The sequence below is a fragment of the Syngnathus floridae genome, chromosome 11, assembly GCF_059516105.1.
Source record: "Syngnathus floridae isolate MCC-2025c chromosome 11, RoL_Sflo_1.0, whole genome shotgun sequence".
Lineage (NCBI taxonomy): Eukaryota > Metazoa > Chordata > Actinopteri > Syngnathiformes > Syngnathidae > Syngnathus > Syngnathus floridae.
In genome coordinates this window covers 15,701,765-15,723,182 of record NC_142423.1, presented here as the reverse complement: position 1 = coordinate 15,723,182, position 21,418 = coordinate 15,701,765, and the positions used below count along the sequence as shown (strand labels likewise).

General features: G+C 46.5%; 5 protein-coding genes across 18 annotated transcripts; 2 read left to right on the top strand and 3 right to left on the bottom strand.

The window, feature by feature from the left end:
- Nucleotides 1-2,596: 2,596 nt before the first annotated feature.
- On the bottom strand, nt 2,597-4,077 carry LOC148391448 (uncharacterized). The gene is made up of 2 exons (XM_088390450.1): nt 3,813-4,077; nt 2,597-3,492 (listed from the first exon to the last, which is right to left on the bottom strand). The coding sequence occupies exons 1-2, from the start codon at nt 3,997-3,999 to the stop codon at nt 2,672-2,674; spliced, it is 1,008 nt and encodes a 335-aa protein (XP_088246576.1). The 5' UTR covers nt 4,000-4,077; the 3' UTR covers nt 2,597-2,671.
- Nucleotides 4,078-4,278: 201 nt separating this feature from the next.
- Nucleotides 4,279-11,238, bottom strand: zc3h11a (zinc finger CCCH-type containing 11A). Of its 12 annotated transcripts, none has more exons than XM_088390428.1 (17): nt 11,106-11,238; nt 10,696-10,800; nt 9,517-9,904; nt 9,109-9,379; nt 8,915-9,034; nt 8,723-8,846; nt 8,467-8,652; nt 8,329-8,385; nt 8,112-8,252; nt 7,902-7,970; nt 7,722-7,817; nt 6,643-7,104; nt 6,383-6,450; nt 5,949-6,318; nt 5,632-5,807; nt 5,356-5,480; nt 4,279-5,083 (listed from the first exon to the last, which is right to left on the bottom strand). In XM_088390428.1, the coding sequence occupies exons 4-17, from the start codon at nt 9,160-9,162 to the stop codon at nt 4,888-4,890; spliced, it is 2,244 nt and encodes a 747-aa protein (XP_088246554.1). In that variant the 5' UTR covers nt 9,163-9,379; nt 9,517-9,904; nt 10,696-10,800; nt 11,106-11,238; the 3' UTR covers nt 4,279-4,887. The 12 variants fall into 12 exon arrangements, with proteins under 12 accessions (XP_088246554.1, XP_088246558.1, XP_088246559.1 ...); XM_088390432.1 differs by having other exon boundaries at nt 9,517-9,593; XM_088390433.1 differs by having other exon boundaries at nt 9,517-9,582.
- A 92-nt stretch (nt 11,239-11,330) lies between these two features.
- On the top strand, nt 11,331-15,436 carry sypl2a (synaptophysin-like 2a). 2 transcript variants are annotated; one of them, XM_088390454.1, is made up of 7 exons: nt 11,331-11,409; nt 11,500-11,569; nt 11,710-11,784; nt 12,943-13,064; nt 13,418-13,616; nt 13,815-13,985; nt 14,310-15,436. In XM_088390454.1, exons 2-7 carry the CDS (start codon nt 11,555-11,557, stop codon nt 14,433-14,435), a joined length of 708 nt encoding a protein of 235 aa, XP_088246580.1. In that variant the 5' UTR covers nt 11,331-11,409; nt 11,500-11,554; the 3' UTR covers nt 14,436-15,436. The 2 variants fall into 2 exon arrangements, with proteins under 2 accessions (XP_088246580.1, XP_088246579.1); XM_088390453.1 differs by having other exon boundaries at nt 11,349-11,569.
- Nucleotides 15,437-16,163: 727 nt separating this feature from the next.
- On the top strand, nt 16,164-19,622 carry serinc3 (serine incorporator 3). 2 transcript variants are annotated; one of them, XM_088390441.1, is made up of 10 exons: nt 16,164-16,330; nt 17,272-17,391; nt 17,561-17,754; nt 17,851-17,930; nt 18,012-18,149; nt 18,217-18,386; nt 18,647-18,737; nt 18,832-19,036; nt 19,179-19,394; nt 19,461-19,622. In XM_088390441.1, exons 1-10 carry the CDS (start codon nt 16,310-16,312, stop codon nt 19,594-19,596), a joined length of 1,371 nt encoding a protein of 456 aa, XP_088246567.1. In that variant the 5' UTR covers nt 16,164-16,309; the 3' UTR covers nt 19,597-19,622. The 2 variants fall into 2 exon arrangements, with proteins under 2 accessions (XP_088246567.1, XP_088246568.1); XM_088390442.1 differs by lacking the exons at nt 16,164-16,330; nt 17,272-17,391 and having other exon boundaries at nt 17,561-17,640; nt 17,720-17,754.
- Nucleotides 19,623-20,347: 725 nt separating this feature from the next.
- tp53rk (TP53 regulating kinase) lies at nt 20,348-21,389 on the bottom strand. Its single transcript, XM_088390455.1, has 2 exons — nt 21,117-21,389; nt 20,348-20,877 (listed from the first exon to the last, which is right to left on the bottom strand). The coding sequence occupies exons 1-2, from the start codon at nt 21,337-21,339 to the stop codon at nt 20,393-20,395; spliced, it is 708 nt and encodes a 235-aa protein (XP_088246581.1). The 5' UTR covers nt 21,340-21,389; the 3' UTR covers nt 20,348-20,392.
- Nucleotides 21,390-21,418: the final 29 nt, after the last annotated feature.

Genomic DNA, 21,418 nt, shown 5'->3' with positions numbered 1-21,418 from the left:
ACTAGTGCTGTCCCTTCCTATGCTATACAATCACAGGAAAGACTGATGACTTGACAGATGTCCAGAAGACAAGTCATCAAAGAGGCTAAGTCACAAAAGGTCACTGCCACAGAGTGCCTAGCCAAGCATATCAACAGACCACTGAGTGCAGGAAAAAAGGAAAAGCTTCAGCAGCAACTGGGAGAACCACAGCTAGAATTTGACTCCACCAAGACCACCGTAACACAGATAAATACAAATGTGCCGTTCCTGATGTCCAGCCACTCCTAAACCAGACCCAAGGTCAGAAGCATCTTAGGAGAAAAAGAACTGCATGGACTGCTGCTCAATCATCCAAAGTCCACAGGGAAATTCTACAGCACTGGATGGATGGATGAATGGATGGATGGCGGATGGATGGATGGATGGATGGATGGATGGATGGATGGATGGATGGATGGATGGATGGATGGATGGATGGATGGATGGATGGATGGATGGATGGATGGATGGATGGATGGATGGATGGATGGATGGATGGATGGATGGATGGATGGATGGATGATTCCCTGTATGGAGATGCTGACTTTATTTTCCAGTAGGACTTGGCACCTGGCCGGCACACTATTGGCCATTACAGTGGCACGGTACATTGCAGCGCTGCATGAGCACGAGAAATCATTTGTAGGTATCGCTTGTACATTTGGACTGTTTTACTATTACTAGCGTACAAGCTTTTGAAACAGCTTTTGTCGGGTGCCGGCGATCTTTTAAGCCTAAGCTGATTCTTGCGACACACATCCGTCCGTTCAGCGCTCATTCCACTCGTCAATAAGTTGACTCCAGATGCAGGGTCCGGCTGACTCCATGTGGCACTGCCGGTGGCAAACGGCGCCCGAGCGAGGACCTCTGGGCGTGGATACTATCAGGTTTGTGAGTCATGTCTTGAGTGGAAATGGAAAGTGTTCAAACTTCATGATGATTTAGCGAAAACCACTTTAGTGGTGTCAATTGTTCTGGGGCCTGTCACTGTCAATCATGGGCCCAAGTCCTTGGACATTTTCAAGACTTGTACTGCACTCATTTTGTCGCAGCAAGTGAAGTTCAAGGTCATTGTGCAAATCTACTGCATGATCCGCACGCGCGCGCGCACGCACACACCCACCCACACTCACCGCTCCCCTTCAAGCAATACGCGGTACTTTGTCCATGAGTTGAGCCGTGACGCAAGGCAACCTATTAGCTTGTCCCATTGCCATTTCAAGACGCACTTCTGACAGGCCCCGAGCATCACACGCTGCCATCTTGCGGGTAAAGCGAGCAAATGAAAACTTCCAGTGGCTATTTTGCCGTCCTTCTTTCCACATCCTACTTCACCTACGCTGACGTCACTGACACGCACTGGCTTCTGGCAAGGCCCAGTCGTATCACTGGACTTTGGAACATGTCTCTTCAGTTTGCGCAGAGCAGCAGCAGTAGCGCCAGCAGCGGCGGCGGCGACAGCAGCGGTAGCAGCTCCCAAAACCGCAGCATCATCATCAGCATCATCCAGCGGATGCGCAGGGAGGGTAACCAGGAGACCCCCCCCCGTGTACCGTGTCCGGGAAACGCAAACGACTGTGTGCTGTTGTCATTTTATCATACGATGCGTCACTGTGATGGGCGTCACAGAAACTACTCATCACCGGTGTATGAAGTAGAAAGCTAGGTGTTGTTTTACCTGCGTTCTTTTCGCCACGCGCGGCTGGGCGGCCACCCTTTCAGCTCTTCTGCGGTGGGTGGCGGCGGCGGCATCAAAATCAGAATAGCAGCGACTTCTCTCTCTCTCTCTCGATGCTGTCCGTGTTACCCGAGCTGGGATGCCGTGTTTGTGCGCGCGCGCGTGCTCTCTCAATGCGGTGCAGGTTTACTCCTCTGCCACGTCTTGAACTCCTCCTCCTCCCTCTGTTCCGCAGATGTTCTCGCGTCGACGATCTATAGTACACCACAGCGTGCACGTCACCTGCAGGTTGCTGCCAGGATTTCAAATCTCGCCATTCATCGGCCCAAATTTCAAATACAAATTGATCGGACCTCTTTCAGTCACGAGCCCCGATAATCATCATGTTCTCCCCCTTACAGCGCCCCAGCAAAGAGATAGGATATACTGACTATTTTTGAAATAGAGCAAAAGAATGGATTTTTTTTTCATTTCAAATATGAATTGATTTCAATGTTTGAAATAAAGCATGTGTAACTGATTACAACTGATAGTGTGGATTTGTTTTTCATTTAGAGAGAGACGCTAATCTGATAATAGTCTCCCATGTTTGAAACATTTGCAACATGATCTTGTTCAGAGTTACAAGTTCAAATTTGGAAGTAAAGCAGGCACATGTGTAACTGATTACAACTGTGCCGCTAGTGTGGATTTGTTTTTCTTTTAGAGAGAGACCCTGATCTAATAATAGTCTCCCAAGTTTGAAACGTTTGCAACATGATCTTGTTCCGAGTTACAAGCGGGAAAAAAATTGGGGCCTGGACAAGCAGTCCTGTTCTTTTCTCTTTGGCTGCAATCTGCTGAAGGCATTGTCACGACTTGAATTGAGCACAGTTTAGGACCTGAAACAAACAAGGCTCCACACAACCTATTTTATTCACACAGAAAACACAGAAGGCTGACAAAGAGGCTCTTTGTTTGCGTACATTTCATTTAGTTTCCGGCGGACTGAGGGTTCCTCGGAAAGGGCGCTCGGCTCCAGCTGGCTCGTTCTCGGGTGTGGAGCCGAAAATGGGTGTTAAGGTGCGCAGACTGATTGAAGCGTTTGCCGCACACGTGACAAGCAAAGGGCTTCTCCCCGGTGTGGATTCGATGGTGCCTCTTGAGCATGCTGACGGTGGTGAAGCTCTTGCGGCACACTGTGCAGCTATAGGGCTTCTCCTTGGTGTGCCAACGCATGTGGACCTCCAACTGGCAGGCAAAACTGAAGCCTTTTCCACACTCTTTACAAGTGTGCCATCTCTGTATGGTCGCGGCGTGAGCGTTACGAGAAGGGGGGGGCGGCGACTTGAGGCATTTCATGCCTTTTAGCTGCAGCAAATGGACACTTTGCTTCTTATTTGTGCAAGGTAGTCCCGTCACCTGCTGCGCCAGCGATCCCGAAAGATCGTTCTGGACGCTTCCGTAGCTATTTTCGGCAGTGGCACCACCACCGCCGCGAGTGTCTGAATGTAGAGCGCGAGTGAACGACGATGAGCTGCTGGCTGCAAAGTGTCCCTCATTTTCCCACTCTGTCTCCTTGAATGGCAATGGCAAAGGAGAAGGTGAGACTGTATCGCTACAACACAGCGTTTGAACTAACCTGGATTGTGTCTCAAAGGGACCACAAGGTTCTTTTTCGGGCTTTCTTCCACCATCATGCATACACCCACTGTGAACGTCTCCGAGGCGGGGCTCTTTTTTCACTTGAACGCCGCTTACCCTTCCAGAGTCGCGGACGTCGTCGTGATCTTGGGACTGGACAGCACATGCTTCTGTGAAGTTAGAGACATCACTTAGTAGTATCAATTGCATTTTCCGCTGTGCGCCCTGCGATTGGCTGCCAATCAGTTCAGGGTGTCCCCCGCCTACTGGATGGATGGATGGATGGATGGATGGATGGATGGATGGATGGATGGATGGATGGATGGATGGATGGATGGATGGACGGACGGACGGACGGACGGACGGACGATAAACATTTGACTACGGGCTGAATCACTGACACCCACGCAGAAATAATCATGATATAAAGATAAAAAAAACAATTGACATCGGACGTATGTGATGCGACAAGCGGCTCCGTTGTCCTTACCTGGTTGCAGTAATAGTCGTTGCACGGCGACATTGAGTAGCCGTTTCAGGCGCTCGTTCTCTTCTTTTGAACGGCGCATTTCACTCTGAAATTGAACAAAGGTGTCTTTGATGGCGCGGAAAATTTCCTCAGCGACCGCTGTCAGTCTGTCGTTCAAAAACACGTGAAGCAGCTCCATCTTGGTCATGTTGTCTCCTTCCCTCCGCTGCGGAACGCCCTTCTGTTTATGTCTGCTGACCCGGAAGTGATGATTAACATGATTTTAAACGAACAATCAACGCACGTAAAAGGATATACATATGAACAATTATAGAAACACAATACATTGATTCAATTAAAAATAGGAAAACAGAGAAACCTTTGTAGCATCCTCTCGTTCTATCATCCCACTGGCGATAACGTCGCTCGTCCACTAGGGTGAAGAGGTTTGTTTCTTTCAGAAAAGCACTCTTCTTAACAAACCCAGTTTGTTAAATAAAAGCGTTTTTATTTACAGTCGTGGACAAATTACTTTGAACACTGTACTTGTGGAAAAGTGTTGTCTTATCTGCTCTCAACTTTTCAAAACAATGCATTAAATGAAAAGAGACTATTGCTTCCATAGTTCTCAGCAATGCATACAAACCAAATCTTTCCCTGAGGTTTCAACATGAAGTCCTGTTTTTAATTGAAGCACACTGAATAAATCTGGCAACGGCTCAAGAAATAAAAAATATACATTTGAAGGGGAGACAAAAACAAGAGATGAGCTCCTCGGAATCTACAACACGAAAATAAGTTGCCGCTATTAAAAAGTTCACGATTTATTAGAAACTAAAAGCAACAGGAGCATCAGAAACATTTGTCTTTTAATATATACATGCATTTGGATTTTGCCAGTGCATACACAGTATACACAATTTGTCTCTTGTCCAACGCCTAAAATTTCCCAGGTATCGAGCGTAAGACGACAGAAAAAGATAAAGATCAACACCGAGTAAATGAGAGCTATACGGGGGTCCCGAGTAGAAATACAATGAGTAAATATCAACGTCGGTGTCGTCGACTGAGCTGGGCCAGGAATGGAAAAGCTGCCTCAGCTGCCAATCATGTCGGACAGCTCCTGCAGGAGATCGTCCTCCCCGATGCCCGGGTCCACATCTCCGTCCAGATGATCCTCTGTGAATTCGTTGATCAGCTCCTCAAAGTCATCTGCGGCCGAGGTGGAGTTTCGTGACCCTACGGCACTCTGTCTCCGCGATTTACTTTGAGGAGCCGTCTTTGGGACGGAGCTAACAGAGAGGGATACTCATGAGAATTTCTTTTGGAGGTGGAAAAATGAAATCATCTGACAACTCACAACAATATCACAACTCTCTACTTTTTCCACACTTGTCTGTGAAGTCGCAATCGACTCGTACCTGATTGCAATTCCGTATTTTGCCAAAACAGCGAGTCGGCGAGAGCTGAATGCATCAACTTGTGAAATAGGCGTCTTTTTTGGAGTGCTTTTGTACTCCACCAGACAACGCTATCAAAAACAGCAAATTGCAGTTTTGCATACCTTGGTGGGGCTTCCACAGTCGTAACAAGACTGACATCCATCCTGGTGTCTTGGCTGGGACTGCGCTGCGAAACACGGGTGCTCTGTGGCCCCGTACTTGATGTGCAAACTCGAGGGCTCGGCACCTTTCAAAAAGAGCCAAGGAGCAAAATGTTCATAGTTGTTAATAACGTCAAAATGTTGGGAATCCAAATCAGTTCCAAGTGTATTTCTTCACCCAAATGCAGTGCGTGTGTGCGTGTGTGCGTGTCAGTGCGTACGCTTTGGTTCACTTACGTCCAAGTCCCTCCTCGCAGTCGATTCCTCTAAAAGGATGGCGGCGGCGGCGGCGCTGTTGAGAGGTTTAACGGCAGCTATGGCAGAGCGTGGCGCTGCTCTCTTCCGCTTCTGGCCTGCATTGACTTGTAACGCAGGCTTCATAACAGACGGCTTCACGTTCAGTTTGGGCCGCACTGAAACAAAGTAACATGCGCTTGTCTATCTTCCAGCAATCTTTTCATATACTACTGTGTAGTGGCAGAAATATGCTACAAGTTTTTCTTCTTTCAAATTTCCTCCAAGTAAGGTAAGGTAAGGTAGTAGGTGCAAAGTACCTTTTGTGTCCGTGCTATTTGTTCGATCAGTGGTTGGATTGTGTACTGCCGCACAATGGAGGCTTTCTGAAGTCGTCTGCTTGGCTGAGGATGGTGAAACGGAGCTTTTGCTGTTTTTGTATTGGACCTTGCTGGAGTTGCCCGGACTCCCTAAGAGGGCGTCTTCCACGAGAAGCCAACTCTCAGCGTTGTTTGGGGGGCGCTCGGGTGGGACATTGTCACTCTCCAAGATAGACTCTGCTTTCGGTGGCGCCGCCGCCGTCACAGAGGCTTGCTGGCCGCCGGCGGAAGCTGCCGTTTCCTGCTTGCGGAGGCGTTTTTCACGCATAATCTCCTCAAAGGTTTTGACTTTGACAATCTCGGAGGTGCTCTGGAAAGGCAAGTTAGAGTTGCACTTACAAGATCACAACAACGTAGGCGGTCACGCGTCTCACCTCGGGAGTAACGGGAGCGTTCCGTGTTCTTTTAGTCACCTCAAGACTCTTGTCAAGTGTGATGTCACCTGCACAATTCAACAAACATGGCTTGTTATATGATGACAGACAGACTATTCGGTATGGATGCGTGCTTGCATGCTTTTTGTTTTTAGTCGACAAAATCCCACCCTCGGAAATGTGTGGGTGATGTGCTTGCTAACCATGGGTCAATCTGGATGATAAGTGAAAATGTCTGCTGGATTGGGAACATCTCTTACACAGAGTTTTCTGGTTTTGCTGCAATGGCGGCGGCTTCTTTGCACCATTATTCTCCTGTGCGTCTTGATCGGCCTGAACTCGGGCTGCCTTCTCCTTGCGGATTTCCTCCAAGGTTTTCACTCTAACTTGGCCTACTTCTGGGGACTCCCAAAGAAGCCCCACAGAATATTTGTCAGCTGACGATTTGATCTTCTTAAGGCCGCCGTCTTCTTCCTGTTGATCTTCTTTTCTTTTCTTCTTTGCGTGGAGGATTTCCTTGGGTTGTTTGTTGTGGTCAATAGCGCGTTCCTTGATGGAAATTGTCCGCTTCAGAGCCTTCGATGTCTGGATGGGTGCCGACGTGACTTCTCCGTCTTTTTCCTTACGCGATTTTGCCGCTTTTTCCATTCTTATTTCCTCCAAGGTTTTGATGCGAATTTGCTGGGATGTGCTTTTTGACACGGCGCCGCTGCTCTCCTCTGCTGGCAAAACATAAACACCAAAGCGTTATTTGAGCTCCATTGCAAGCCGACTTCCCTGGTTGACTGAGAAGATGTTTGGCCTCTCAACTGAGAAGCCTTCTTCTACAAAATACAGTCTGAGTTGGTGTGGAAAACACAACTACTTCTGCACCAAGTTGGAGGGAGGCACAACCAACCAACCAACCATCCAACCTTCCAACCAACCTTCCAACCAACCTTCCAACCAACCTTCCAACCAACCTTCCAACCAACCTTCCAACCAACCTTCCAACCAACCTTCCAACCAACCAACCAACCAACCAACCAACCAACCAACCAACCAACCAACCAACCAAGCAAGCAAGCCTCCCTCCCTCTTTTTCCAAGATGCAAATTGACGAGCCTAAAGGGTGTACAAAGAGACCTGTGTTTTCCTTGTTTTGTCCTTTGTTACAGCTGCGGCTCAATAAACAAAGTAGTGCGTTATATTGTATAAAGCATCTGACTTGTTTGTCATGAATATGTACATTTTGGTCTCTTTGAGCTGAGTTTTGACCAACGAGTTAGAGTTGAAATGACAGTCACATCATCCGAGAAAGTTTGTTTAGGACCAACTTGAAACGTTTACCAAGGCTTACCTTTCTGACAGGGCGTTTGTTCTTCTCTCACGAATCTCCCCAAGCGCTTTGCCAGGCTCTTTTTGATAGGAACAACATCCCCGTCGTCTTTTCGACCTATACATGGGACGACAAGTTGGTTCTTCCATTCTTTGTCATTAGAGTACAATGATCATGCTGTGGCAAAAGAGTGAAACTTACAGGTGGTGTCTCTCTGTCTCCCGAGCCGGTCAGCAACAGTAGGCGGTGATCTCAAAGTTTCTCGTTTGCCTGAGATTGAGAAAATCAAAGTAAGTTGAATTGATGCAACAGTGTGTCAACTTAGCTGATGCGTCTAAGCGTAGACAAAATTGTCATCCTTGTTCTTTGGAGAAATGTGCAGCAGCAGCAGCAGCGGCAGCATTTTTTGACCTGGGTTGGATGTACCAAAGGGTCGCCGGATGTTTTCTTTCTGCCCATTGACAGCCACATCAGCTCTGTTCATGCCGGCTTTTAGGGCCCTCCGCAGCCGGATCTCCTCCAGGGTGGCCACTCCAAAGTTGTGCGCTTCATCTGTCAACAAACACCCCTCATTTAGTCCCAAGAGCATTTGCGTCCGCCGTCTTTGCTTCTCCTTTCAGTCTCTCACCGGCAGCCTTGCACCTTTTTCTTGGGGACGGACCGTCTCCTTCCTCTGAGAATTGGTCTGGCACCACAAACAAATGTTAGAAGAGCGCAAAAAGAAACGCACGCGGAAAAAAAAAGACAAACAAAGAACGCAACTCACCGTCCTCATCCTCATCATCATCCGCTGGATTAATCACCACAGGCGGATGAGTAGGGCTCGGGACTGTTTCCTGGCTTTCGGTCTTCAGAACTCCTCTCAGCTGGGGATTGCTTGCAGTGGGGAGAGGAGCGGCTGCCTGCGGGGCCGCCGGCTCTTCGTGCTGCGCTTCCTCATTGTCACTTTGATCTGCAATCACGTTCATGTCACAAGGTGAGTTGTCGCTCGCTCGTGTGAAATGATGTGGGAATCCACTCACTGGTGTCAGGTGGGATAAGAATGCCATCAACATGACGTGGCTTTTCATGAAAAAAGGCACAGTGTGGTTTTTGGCAGCCGGCCGGGTGGCTCTCCCAATAACACGGGATTTCCTTGCGTTTTTTCTGCAACGACGGAAGAGTACGATGGGCTCACATTGTTACTTGATTGCTGGATATTCAAGGCTTCTTACCGTGATCTCCATGTGGCGAAACTTGCAGACGTTTCGGAAGCAACGCCCCTCCTGCCAGAGATTGCAGACCGTCTCGTTGCCCATGGCTGCTTCACAGTGCCTAAAAGGGCAGCTGTCTCCCTAAGAGACAAGATGGTGTGACTTGCGTGCAGGAATATCACAATATCTCAACAATGAACACCAATTTTGCTTACTTTATGGCAGGTAGAATAGTAAAAGAAGTAGCAGTCATCTCCATTGTTGGTCATTGTGAGGCTGGCTGGCTGGCTGGCCGGCTGGCCGGCTGGCTGGCTGGCTGGCTGGCTGGCTGGCAGGCTGGCAGGCAGGCAGGCAGGCAGGCAGGCAGGCTGGCTGGCAGGCAGGCTGGCTGGCTGGCTGGCTGGCAGGCTGGCAGACTGGAGTTTTGAGCCGGCCGGCTATGAACTTTGAACTCAGTAGCTGCTATTTCCAGACCAACGGGACTGCCTGAAAGCACAGATCAGTTCATTGTACAGTCTGGCTTGTAAATAAAAAGATTTTCAACTCGTGTTGCCCACATACACCAAATGTACGTGTAAATAATGTGTTTTTTGTTTGCCTCGTATTTATCTCAAGGAAATCACCTTAAGTGGTTAGAAGTGGACTCTTTTGCAGGTTGATGACAGGGTGCCTTGTTTCAGTATCAAATCCTGGAGGAACACTTGATCCATAAGATAAAAGGGAAATGGGTTGGGGTGGCTCGTCCAGGGCAGTAATCTCGGTAGACTGCTTAACAACACTGAGGATGGCTTCAAGTCCTTTTCATTACTTTTTTTTTTTTTTTTTTTAATTATAAAGATTTTTTTATGGTAATAATTTGTCTAACGTGAATAAAAAAAAAAAAAAAAACTTGTAGTTTAGGATGGGCGGGGAATAGGAAAAATGCTTAATCTCTTGTCGCATAAAAGGCAGACTGGAGGATGGCAAAAACAACTCTTCTCAGGCTGGATGGCATTTTGCACACTTGGAAGCCTTAGTGTGATAAAAGAAGGGGGAAATCGATCATTGTTGAAAGGAAAAGAGGTCTTCTGCCCGTGTATTCTCAAAGGAAGGTATGTTTTCCATTTCCAAGGATCACAGCAAAGGACCAAAGGATGGATTTAAACCTATAAAAACAATCACTCAAAAACACTCCACACAGGGCTAAAGGGGTTAATATTGCACACATTTGAGAGAGAACAGAGGGTACAACATCATAGAAAACTTCTTTTTCACTCGATCCCAACACTTCACTGATTATATTATAAAACCATATCATTCTTATATTTCAGCTAACTCATATCATGGCTACCTTGTGAAATGCAGTTGACATGAACTTTTCTTTGGTTTAGCTCCATTTTAAATGACATCCAAAATCATAATCAGGTAACACTTGGCAAGCACAAGTCTCTTTCAATGCTGATTCCATAAAGCCTCCTTGATAACATGCTGTCATATACCGTACAAGTTCTAGTCCAATGACTATTACCTGTAAGGATTACTTCTCCACAATTTGATTCCTCCAAATATTTACGCGGCCCCAAGTCCCCGTAATTAACGATTCTTGTCAATGCACGATTCATGCTGATCACTTACCACCACCAGCAAGTTTTACTGATAAATTAGTAACAAAATGGATGTTAATTTAGGACTCTCTCTCTCTGGTGACGATTTGTAAGCCACACTATGTTCCAGGACGACGAGCCTCCCGCAATGCAGTTTAGAAAAGGCGAAGCTACCCCAAAACTAACACCGACAACAATTAACCAAAGGAAGATTCTTACCTAATTGTTTGGTTAAATCCAGATGGTGACTTTAACGGCCAAGATGCGTTTGTTGTGAAAAATAAAAATGTTTAAAAAGTCACGTAAAATCGACGAAACCTGGCGCTGTTGAAAAGTCACGGCGATTAGTTTGATCAAAACTAACACAATCTAACACACGTTTAACCAGTATTGTTAGTTAGACACTATATCAATAACATAGTGAAGTCAATGTTGGGTTCTTTCAAGTTTAAATAAGGATCGGAGTTATAAAATAAGGATTTGTTTGTGCTCGAAAACAGAGGCCTACTTAGACAGCTCTGGCCACCCTTACATGAAATGTAATTATTAAAATTACTACACCCAACACCCCCCCTATATTATCAGTAAATCAAACTGTGAAATATAGTACAGAGAAACAGCGAAATTACCAGTTTCTTGTTTAAAAAATCGTTTGTGATACTGTCGTAAGCTCCTCGGATGCCGCCATCGATCACAGTCAAAATGTCGGCCACGGCGTTTTTTTTCCTTTTTTTTCCTCCTCGTGCATTAAAAAAAAAAAAAAACCTTTATTGAAACATTTTCAAAGCGGAAATAGTATTGCTGAATGAAATGTATGATGCGTGCTAAGTTGCCAAAACGGTTTTGTTCTGAAAGGTATTGGCCGGATGTTACGTATGTTCTGGTCGTCCCGGGTCTGTCAGCAGCTTGACTTTCCCATCTCGTTGGGAACCCGTACGTCCGTTTTGCAATAGTATCCGTGTTTTTTTAATGCTATTGTTTCGAATTTGTTAACTTTTTCCCCCCCACCCAACTGTTCTATAGACTTGACAAGTCGAGGATACTCTGACAAACTTTGTATCTGTTGTACATCTCGATTATGGACTCCATTCAGGTAAATTACGTTGGCTGTGTTAGGGGTTAGGGTTAGGGTTAGGGTTAGGGTCAGTGCAGCCTTCTTTTGTCCGATCGGCAACGTTACTCATAGATGTGCTTATTTGTTCGTCATTTGACTAACGTGTCAAATGTCCACAGACTACGGTGTCTGGATTTTCTCTGGACCTGGGACCACTGAAAGAGCCGCTTGGATTCCTTCGTGTGCTCGAATGGGTACGTAAATACTAAGTGTTTCAGATTTCTTCCAACTTTGCAGATTCCTATTTCCACAGTATTCATCCTTGACTGTTGACTGTTGAGGTGCTACTGCCTTAACACCAGCCCATAGCTCGACATACCTATTGGACAAACGTGCACAAATAAAGCAGCTGCATGTGTTTTCCCCGGAGCCAGAGTAACTTTGTTGACTCTGAATATCCACCGTTGATAAGTATTGAGTGTCGTGAGTAATCTCAACTCAACGGATTGTGTAGTAAAAAAAGGAAATCATTTGAGGAATGCCCCGGCCGGCCGTTCGACGGCTAATAATGGAAACGTATTACGTTTCTGATGCAGATGACTGCGCTGGTGTCTTTGCTACAGTAGTACTTGGTGTGTGAACGGTATTTGGTGCTGCAGCCAGAACCTGATTCTTAAACTGGAATTATTCAGCAGATCTTTTCAAAGCCATGAGCACAAACGGACCTCATCACTACTGTATCGTTTCTCTCGTCCATACGCAGGCTCAAACTTCCCCAAATTTGATTTGTTTCACAACTTACTGGAGAAAATAAATATCTGTTTACATGCACTTCCATGCTTATTGGATCCTTTGAGGTAGCACATTGAGCACATTGCAGAGGGTGGAGCTGCAGAACAGCTGCACGTCAGTTCAAGTTGCAAATAGAGCTTCTAGGCCGGGATGAAAGCTGAGAAATCCATTGCAGTTCCAGAGATAGTTGAGAGCCACGCTTGAAAGTCCACGCCAAGCAGGAAACTCAAACGATCAACTGGGTTGCTTTCCTTTCTTCCTGCTGCTGCTGCTGCTGCTGCTGTCAGCAGAGTTGAAGATAGACATACCGGAGCTTGCTTGCTTGCTGACTTGCATTGTTGGATGGAAAAGGAAAACACTGTTACATAAAAACCATTCAAAGAGGCAGCCATGGGCTCGCCTGTCTGAAGACGATCCATGTCTTTGTTATTGTTGTCCTAATCTGATGCCATGATTCTACACCACTAAAACCCCCTTTTGCATTTTTGAAACGTTGGTGCCAGTGTCATCTTGTCAAATACCTTTATTGGCGTTTTGGCTAGCAAGACGAGTCCAATTCTCTGAATACAGATTGTCTGACAATTGCATTTCAATTTCTTCTTTCCCCATTTCCCTTTCAGGTTTTTACCATTTTTGCCTTTGCCACAACGGGAGGTTACTCTGGGACGTCTCACTTCACAGTCAAATGTGCTGAATCCGGGGAACCCGTCAATGTCAAACCTGTTTTTGGATACCCCTTCAGGTAGCGTCAAGCAATCTACGCCCATTTCAGGCCTTCATACATAAAGCGTTTGTATCGTTTGGGTGGATTTGGAACGGGTCAAGTCGAGGCCCGGGGGCCAGAGCCGGTTCACGGCATCGGGCAGGCCGGCGGTGAAAGCGAATGTTGTCGCCAAAATTGCAAATGGTCTTTCTTCACTTTGAAAAATCATTTTGCATGGGTCTGCAACTTCTCCAATCTATTTGAACGTTATGTTTCTATACCTTGTTCTTGCTCTCCTGGATCAACAAGTGAGCCAGGTGAGGATTTGCTATTTGACCAGTACAGACGGCATTGTGATGAACTGAGAGTCGAGTGTTGTTTTGTCTCTGTAGGTTGTCAGCATACCCCTACGAGATGCCTTCGTGCGATGGCTCTCCTGCAAATCGCACCTTCCTCCAGGGAGACTTTTCCTCCTCTGCCGAGTTCTTTGTGTGCGTGGGCGTGTTTGGTTTCCTCTACTGCACCGCTACGTTGGTTCTCTACTTGGGTTACCAGCACGTCTATCGTCAGACCACCCGCGCTCCCTTCATCGTGAGTGCATTCATTTCCGTATTCAGAAGGGCGGTTGAAAAAAAAATCATTCCCGGACCTTCATTTCAAAACATTTGACCCGTCATTTCAAACGGCGACATCTCTTAAAAGAATCGTCGTCGAGCGAGTGAGTGAGTGAGAGAGAGAGAGAGAGAGAGAAGGAAGCCTCCAACGCTGCTTGTGTTTGCTCTCTCCAAGGATCTGGTGGTGACCGCTGCCTTCGCCTTTCTGTGGCTCGTGTCCTCTTCGGCCTGGGGCAAAGGTCTGACTGATGTGAAATGGGCCACAAACCCAGAGCACTTGGTGGAGAATTGTACACACTGCCATCCGGGAGATTTTCCCTCCATGGGACGCCTTAATGCCTCAGTGGTAAGTTGGTTAGTTGGCCTTTAACAAAAAAGAATCATTGTCTCAAAGACGCAGATCATGTCAATGAACTGCTAACGCAAACTTGTAGAGTTGCCTTAAGCCACACTTCTAGCCAGAAGTGTCAAAGTGTGGGGTTTCTTTGTTTTGTTTTGTTTTGCTTTGTTTTTGGGAACATGAATCATGTTTTGTATTGTATGGAGTGCTATCTAGTGGTCGAACTCTTGCACCAAACTACCTGTTTGTTTCTCCATTCAGAGATGCATTATTTGATCATTTCTACTGGCTGTTCATTTTCTCATCTATTCTCTTGTCTTTTTTTGCCAGATTTTTGGCTTTTTGAATCTGATCCTTTGGGCAGGAAACTGTTGGTTCATTTACAAGGAGACTTCATTTCACAAGGATCCCAGCCCACCGAGCAACATGGAAGAAGGAGGGGCCCCTGGGCCTTAAGTCACATGTTTGATCTACTAAAACAAGGCAATGCCCCTCAGTTTCATTTAGGCATTTTTATCCCAAGAATGTTTTTTGTTTGGTTTTTTTTTTTTAAAGAGACCTTTTCTCTTTCCTCACACTGCAGATATATTCTAAACAGTTTGCGCTTTCTACCTGGTGTTTCTGAAACAGCAGGGCCTATTGGCTTCAAGATGACCTTCCTTGATGTTTTGCCTTCATGACAAAATGATCAAGCGGAAATGTTAAGGGTGTTTAATTCTCTTCATTTGTGCGATGATATCAATGAAAAAATGTTTTGATGCATTCAAATCCAAAAAGTGCCAAATAACCAAACCAGGATTCAAGCACTCCCATTTTTGGAAAAAATGATGATTGTATTCATCATATTATGAAACATGGATGCATGTAGAAACGCAACTATATTTCATGTTTTCTTGTCCAAAACATCTTAGCAAAAGCCATGACAACAAATAATGTCATGTAGTATCATTTCAAGTTACTGTGCAGATTCCAAAGCCAAAACGGGAATAATGCTTTGTCCTAAAGAGTGACATTTCTTTTTCACCAGAAAACAGTTACCACACTGGCTGTGTATTAAAACTACTGACAGAATACATCTTGAATTTCTGAAATGCTTTGGGAGCTGCTCATCGTTACTTCTGCCCGCCCGCCTGCCCGCCCGCCGCCGCTCCCATGTTTACACCCAAAGCTGCAGTGGAATATTTGAGTGCGACACGCTGCCAATCGCTCATTGCAATGTTTGGAACCGCTTTTCTGTTTGCATTTTCCCATTGGAAAAGGTGGTTTGTGTACTGCGCTTTGCCACTACCGACGATCTGTTTGCTTGCGGGTGAAATGCGGCCGGCCTACTATGTTTAGCGCGTGCCATCCTGCTGATTCCCGCATTGACTTCAAGCAATCGTCTAATATGTGAACCCTGTCCACTTGAGTGCCTTATTACAAGGGTCTATCAAATAAATTCAGATATTGGGTAACTGCCTTTGTGTTTTACACACAAATGATTGTGTAACAGCTTTAATTGTCTTGATTCGAAATGAAATGATGACGATGATAACATTTTTAAGGGTATTGATGTGCTTGCTTTTGTTTTGACTGTGCTTGGTAATGTAGTATTCAAGATGCTCATTTAATTAATACTTTTACCCACCGTCACCTTTCGTGGAGTAAGATGTACCAATGACTAATTGAGAGGAGTCTGATGGATGGGTCATTGAAGTTTGAGTTCCATTAGTGTTTGATTGACGCTTATGTTAAAGCACGGTCCAGACAAGACAACGTCTTAACCACCAGGTCACTTTGAATAATTCTCCTTACAAGGTGGATGGATCCAGCGCTCCTCGTGTTCGCGCTTGAAAGCTTCACAACTTGATTCATTCGCATATTTGTCTCGTTTCGTTGTTGCAGCCCCGCGATGAATGTTGCTGCTGTTGTTTTTCTTCTCTCTCTTTCTCCATTTCCCCATGCGTTCAAATGAAGCCATTTGAAACTAACACGAAGCCTCCAGTGTGCTGAGCGAGCGAGCGAGCGAGCCAGCCAGCCAGCGAGCAAGCAGCTTGGGGAAAACAAATCGAAGTGAACACGTTAAGACGAAGCAAGGTCACCGAGTAACAAAGAAATGTGATGAGCATAAAAACGACGTCAAAACAACTGGACGTCAATTGGTCCGGGGGCAGCTCTTTCAAGTCAGCCAATCGGTGACGTCACCTGTTTGTGACGTTGTCGCCTTTACAGTCTGACAGCCAGCAGGGAGAAAGAAACACTTGCTGTCTCTCCAGGCGCGCAAGGAGGGGGGCTTTTGATTTGTTTCTTTATTTGGATGCTCAACACCGACAGACTGAGAGCTGACAGTCATGGGAGCCTCTCTTAGCTTGGTAAGTAATACGTACTGGATTGATTCCCGTGACAAATCGGAGTCATTCGAAATACTTTGCAACAGTGCGTCTTTGACAGCAACAGGTAGCCAGCCAGCCAGCCAGCCGGCCAGCGGGCCAGCCGGCCAGCCGGCCAAATGCTGCCGCGCATTTCCCTCCCAACACATCCACCAAAGAAGATGCGTAATATGCGCAAAGAACAAAACGTGAATGCGTTTGAAATGGCAGCGGCCGGCCGCTTCAGCCTTGAGCGAGCTCCGAAAAGGTGCCATTCATCTACTTACGCGTGATTAAATGGCTTAAGTGTGCTTTGTTGTCTTTGCATAAGCAGGCTACGCCAAGCTTAGCTGGAACAAAATGAATGGAGGAGTCCCCAAATAGCCAGCTATGAAGACTGTTCGTGTCCTGCTCAGCAATCTATGTCATGCGTAAAGAGGGCAAATTGGGTTTCATCTCCCTCCCTCCCTCCCTCCCTTCTGCGTCGTAACGGTATGCGACAATTAAGGCAGCAATCGCTCGCTCGGTCGCCTTGCCTTTCTGGATGTTTCTTTTTAATGACTGTTGGACTGGAACAACACAAGCAAGTATCAACCTGACTGATGTATGCTGATGAACTCAGCGAGTGATTTTCTGGCTTCTTGGTAGCTAAATGGAACACAGTGACAATGGCGTAACCTCTTGACAGCTAATCTGACCCTGGCTGGCTGGCTGGCTGATGGCTATTTCGGAACTTCTGGAGCGTCTCACTTGCTGTTTAGGATTTCACCCTGCTAAATGAATCAATTGTCCCGTTTCACTGTACACTGACTGACAGAATGCTTGCTGCTCGTGTGTGGTCCAAGTCCCGAGTGCCTTCTTGGAATGTGTATTTTTACAATGATTTCTCGGAAACCTTTGCTCTGCTTATTTACTAACGCTCCACCACCGTCCGTCTCCTCTAGACACAATGCTTGTGTAGGAATTCCATAGTGACCAGGATTATTTACGCTTGGATCCTGTTGCTGGGGACCGTCGTGTCCTGCATCATGCTGTCACCAGGGGCCGAGAAGCTTCTTAGACGAGTAAGCGTTAGCCCACAAAAGCCAGCCAGACATGACCATCCTTGGTACCCGCAGTGTTGTGTTTTGTTTGTTTTGTTTTGTTTTGTTTTGTTTTTTCAAGGCAGCACACCTACCTAAACGTGGATGGAGCGCTTCAGATGCTTTCCGTTTTGTACTTTGATTTGTTTAGATCCCAGGCTTCTGTGCAGATGGGGCGGGCTCTCCTCTGCCTGGCATCCAAGCTGATTTCAACTGTGACAATTTTTTGGGGTACAAGGCAGTCTACCGTGTCTGCTTTGGAATGAGTATGTGGTTCATTTGGTTTTCCATTCTTTTCGTTAACGTCAAGAACACCAGAGACCCGCGTGCTGCCGTCCACAATGGGTGAGTCAAATCGTGCTCCAAGAAGCTACTACTACTACTACTACTACTCCTGTTATGCCATGAACTTTTCTTTTTTTTTGGTCTTCCTCTTGGCAGATTTTGGTTCTTTAAGATTCTTGGCCTGATCCTAGTTATGGCCGGTTCCCTTTACATTCCAGATGGTAAATTTACGTACGGTAAGCTCCGAATCCGTCAATGATAACAATCGATGTCTTTTTGGGTATGTATTTTTAAAAGGCTTGCCTTTGCTGTTTTAGCTTGGTTTATTGTGGGCTCTGGTGGTGGATTCTTCTTCATTGTGATCCAGGTGGTGCTGCTGGTTGACTTTGCCCACTCCTGGAATGAGTCCTGGATGGACAAAATGGAGAAAAGCAACTCCAAAGTTTGGTATGCAGGTGAGTGACTTGTCTCACCATCAATAACCCCACCCCAATAAGGAAGGAGTCCTTGCCTCTTTTCCAGCGTTGGTGTTGGTCACCATCCTAAACTACCTTCTGTCATTCATTGGCGTTGTCCTCTTCTACATCTTCTACACTAAACCCGATGGCTGCGCCATCAACAAGTTCTTCATTACCTTCAACATGTTGCTCTGCTTTGGGGCCTCTGTGATCTCTGTGCTGCGGAAAGTACAGGTACAACGAGGACATTTGCATGGCTTTTTTTCTCCCCGTTAGAAAAGAAGAAGACGGACGACATTTTCATTTCTTGAGCCAAATTTAGTGTCGTGTGCGTATATATACTCATTTAGACTCCACATGAATGCGTTCCAATCTGATCTTGCATCTTGCCGCTGCGCTTACTGATTTTTCGATTGCTAAATTGCTTGCCATTTGAGTCTTAATGTCCTAAATTGGTCGTTTTAGTCTCTGGCAAATATGTTTTGCTTTGCTAGGAGTATCAGCCTCACTCTGGTCTTCTCCAGTCCTCCATCATCACCATGTACACCGTCTTTCTAACCTGGTCTGCCATGAGCAACGAACCAGGTAAGCAAGTTTAAGTAAGCAATGTGCTGTTTGTTCTACTGATGATGTTCCCAACCTAAAGAAAGACTTTTGCTTGCTTGTTTGTTCCCCCCAGACCAGTCATGTAACCCGAGCCTGATCAGTATCGTTCAACAGATCACAGCGCCCACAATGGCTTCTCTGCAGATTGAAAACACCACTGCCGTGGTGGTGATTGATGGCACGGAGGAACCCGTCCCCTCAACGCCTTACCTCCAGTGGTGGGATGCGCAGAGCATTGTGGGCCTGGCTTTATTTGTCTTATGCATCATCTACTCCAGGTACACTGCCAAAATGAGCCTCATTTGATCTTTGTACATCCAAACAATTCACTTCTTTTAGCTCGTCAGATGAACGCAAAGACGTTCAAGAACGGACGAGAAATCAAGTAGCGTGATTTTGTGTTTTGTGTTCTCGCCGCAGCCTTCGCTCATCCAGCGCCAGCCAGATGAGCAAACTGACCATGGCCTCCAAAGACTCGGACATCCTGGCCGAGCGTGGCAGTCAGGAATCGTTGGAGAAGGAGAGACAGACGGAGGACAGCGAACAAGACCTGGTCCAGTACAGCTATTCCTTTTTTCATTTCATGCTCTTCCTTGCGTCGCTTTACATCATGATGACCCTCACAAACTGGTACAGGTGAGTCCCAACTGCGGCATGACAAAATCATGTCTCGGACTCTCACCCTTTTTCCCTCCAACCTAGTCCAAACGCAGACTACACAGTCACCAGAAAGTGGCCAACAGTGTGGGTGAAGATCATCTCCAGCTGGTTGTGTTTGGCCCTATACGCCTGGACCTTGGTGGCTCCCATAATCCTCAGCAACAGAGACTTTGAGTGATTTCCAGAGTGGACCTTTCTTCACGGGAGGGAGGGAGGGAGGGAGGGGGGGAGGGAGGGAGGGAGTGAAGGAAGGGACCGCTGCGCTGCGCTGCTTTGTTGTGAATTTTCCTTGAAACGGATACTCATTTACATGTGAATCCAATGGAAGTTGGAGATGAGCTCATTTGCTCTCCACTTTTTCCAAGGCACAATTTATGAATGTTGTCACCTTTATGTCACATTCCCCTTTGATTAGTCTCTCTCTCTCGCTCTCTAATGCCTTAAGACTTATTTGTATATAATAAAATCCTTTGTACATATTAAAGACAATTGTGGTTCATGACATCAGATGTTGCCAAATATTTGATCAAACTTTGAATGGATTTTAAAATGTGTTTTGAGGTAAAAATGTATAAGGGTCAAGGACAAAGGTGTGATTAGGAAGTCTTGCACGTATGCATGCATAGTTTGAAGTCCAGAATAAGAACTCATGTTTGTTGTTAGTTGCAACTAATGTTGTTTTTAGCGGCCTGTCTACACGTAGCTGGGGCTTCTGCAAACGGGCCGTATTTTTCAGAAGTTTGCCCAGTCATCCATACGTCCCGGGAGGGAGACTTTTTACATTCAAAACGAAGGTTTCTGAAAAGTGGTGCCGCAGTGGAGATTGGCCAGAATTGCCGTTTGGCTGGTAACAGGAGATTGCGGTCATGGCTCTGCAACATGCGCGCCTCACATTGCGCAGCGGTCACATCCAATAAAGGGATGAGCAATAAAATGTATGGACTTTTTTTATTCAAATATCCGTCTTAAGCCTTTCATCCCACCATAGACCTCTTTCTCCCCCTCAAGCGAACTTCATCAAGCTTTTTAATGACCGCTTGTGATTTTTTGGATGAGGCTGCGTAGCTCTGGAGTAGCGTCTCAAACAAGGCCTCTGTGTTGGGATGAGTACTGAGGAAAGCTTTCTCCAACACATACAAATCGACCCCCTTATCCTCCGGCAGCGCGGAGATGTAACTCAAGCCAAAGTCGACGAGGACCAGATGGGACTGGCCGTTCTCCGGTGGACAGCTCAGCAGCACGTTGGAGGTGGTGAGGTCACCGTGGATGACGTCTTGGTCGTGCATTTTGGCCAAGATGTGACCCATCCTCTTAGCCAGATGCTCCAGTTCAGAACAGGAGGAAGCGGACAGCTGAGCGGAAACAATGTGGTCACGCACTGTCGTCGAAGCCACAATTTCCTCCATGAAAATGCAGTGGGAGGTGTAGTCCACAAAGTACACGACGGGAGCTGATATGCCTACAAGCAGAGCATTTCAAGGAGAATTAATGGTCGAGAAGTTGGCAGGAAAGATGAAACATGCATGCTTTTTATTGTTGTGTTGAAAACCAAAGGGTGTACTTCAGTTAAACTGGAGGCTTCCCTCAATCGATGGGAGCAGGTTGCCACAAATTCTTCAGTGACTTTGCTCATTGAGGCGGCGGCGGCGGCGGGGGCAGCGGGGGCGGCGGCGCCCTGTGCCCTGTGCCTGTACTTGCCTGCTCTCCGGCAGCGAAGAATCGAACGAACCTCTTGCACCGTTCGACGGTGTGTCAGTTTTTCGTCCAACACCGCGTGCCTGTAACGTTTCGGGAAGCGTTCTTTCACGATAGTCGGCTTCCCGAGAAACACAGCCCGGTATACTCGCGCTTCAGCGCCTTGCTTTAATAGCTCTGCAGTCGTGAGAAAGTCGGGCAGCAGCATGCCGCTTTGACTTGACATCTCTTTTCCGGTTTTGCTTCTTCGGGGGGTTTAAATTGCCTTTCCGGTCTATTACCGCCACCTACAGGATGATTAAGTC

Coding starts and splice junctions, on each gene's coding strand:
- LOC148391448 (XM_088390450.1), bottom strand. CDS start 3,999: ATGACCAAGATGGAGCTGCTTCACGTGTTTTTGAACGACAGACTGACA. Junction 3,493..3,812: donor ACGACTATTACTGCAACCAG/GTAAGGACAACG, acceptor CTAACTTCACAG/AAGCATGTGCTGTCCAGTCC.
- zc3h11a (XM_088390426.1), bottom strand. CDS start 9,162: ATGACCAACAATGGAGATGACTGCTACTTCTTTTACTATTCTACCTGC. Junction 9,035..9,108: donor ACTATTCTACCTGCCATAAA/GTAAGCAAAATT, acceptor CTTGTCTCTTAG/GGAGACAGCTGCCCTTTTAG. Junction 5,084..5,355: donor ACTGTGGAAGCCCCACCAAG/GTATGCAAAACT, acceptor CCTCTCTGTTAG/CTCCGTCCCAAAGACGGCTC.
- sypl2a (XM_088390454.1), top strand. Junction 13,065..13,417: donor GTTTTTGGATACCCCTTCAG/GTAGCGTCAAGC, acceptor TTGTCTCTGTAG/GTTGTCAGCATACCCCTACG. Junction 13,986..14,309: donor GACGCCTTAATGCCTCAGTG/GTAAGTTGGTTA, acceptor TTTTTTTGCCAG/ATTTTTGGCTTTTTGAATCT.
- serinc3 (XM_088390441.1), top strand. CDS start 16,310: ATGGGAGCCTCTCTTAGCTTG. Junction 17,755..17,850: donor CGTGCTGCCGTCCACAATGG/GTGAGTCAAATC, acceptor TCCTCTTGGCAG/ATTTTGGTTCTTTAAGATTC. Junction 18,738..18,831: donor TGCCATGAGCAACGAACCAG/GTAAGCAAGTTT, acceptor TGTTCCCCCCAG/ACCAGTCATGTAACCCGAGC.
- tp53rk (XM_088390455.1), bottom strand. CDS start 21,339: ATGTCAAGTCAAAGCGGCATGCTGCTGCCCGACTTTCTCACGACTGCA. Junction 20,878..21,116: donor TCTTCGCTGCCGGAGAGCAG/GCAAGTACAGGC, acceptor CTCTGCTTGTAG/GCATATCAGCTCCCGTCGTG.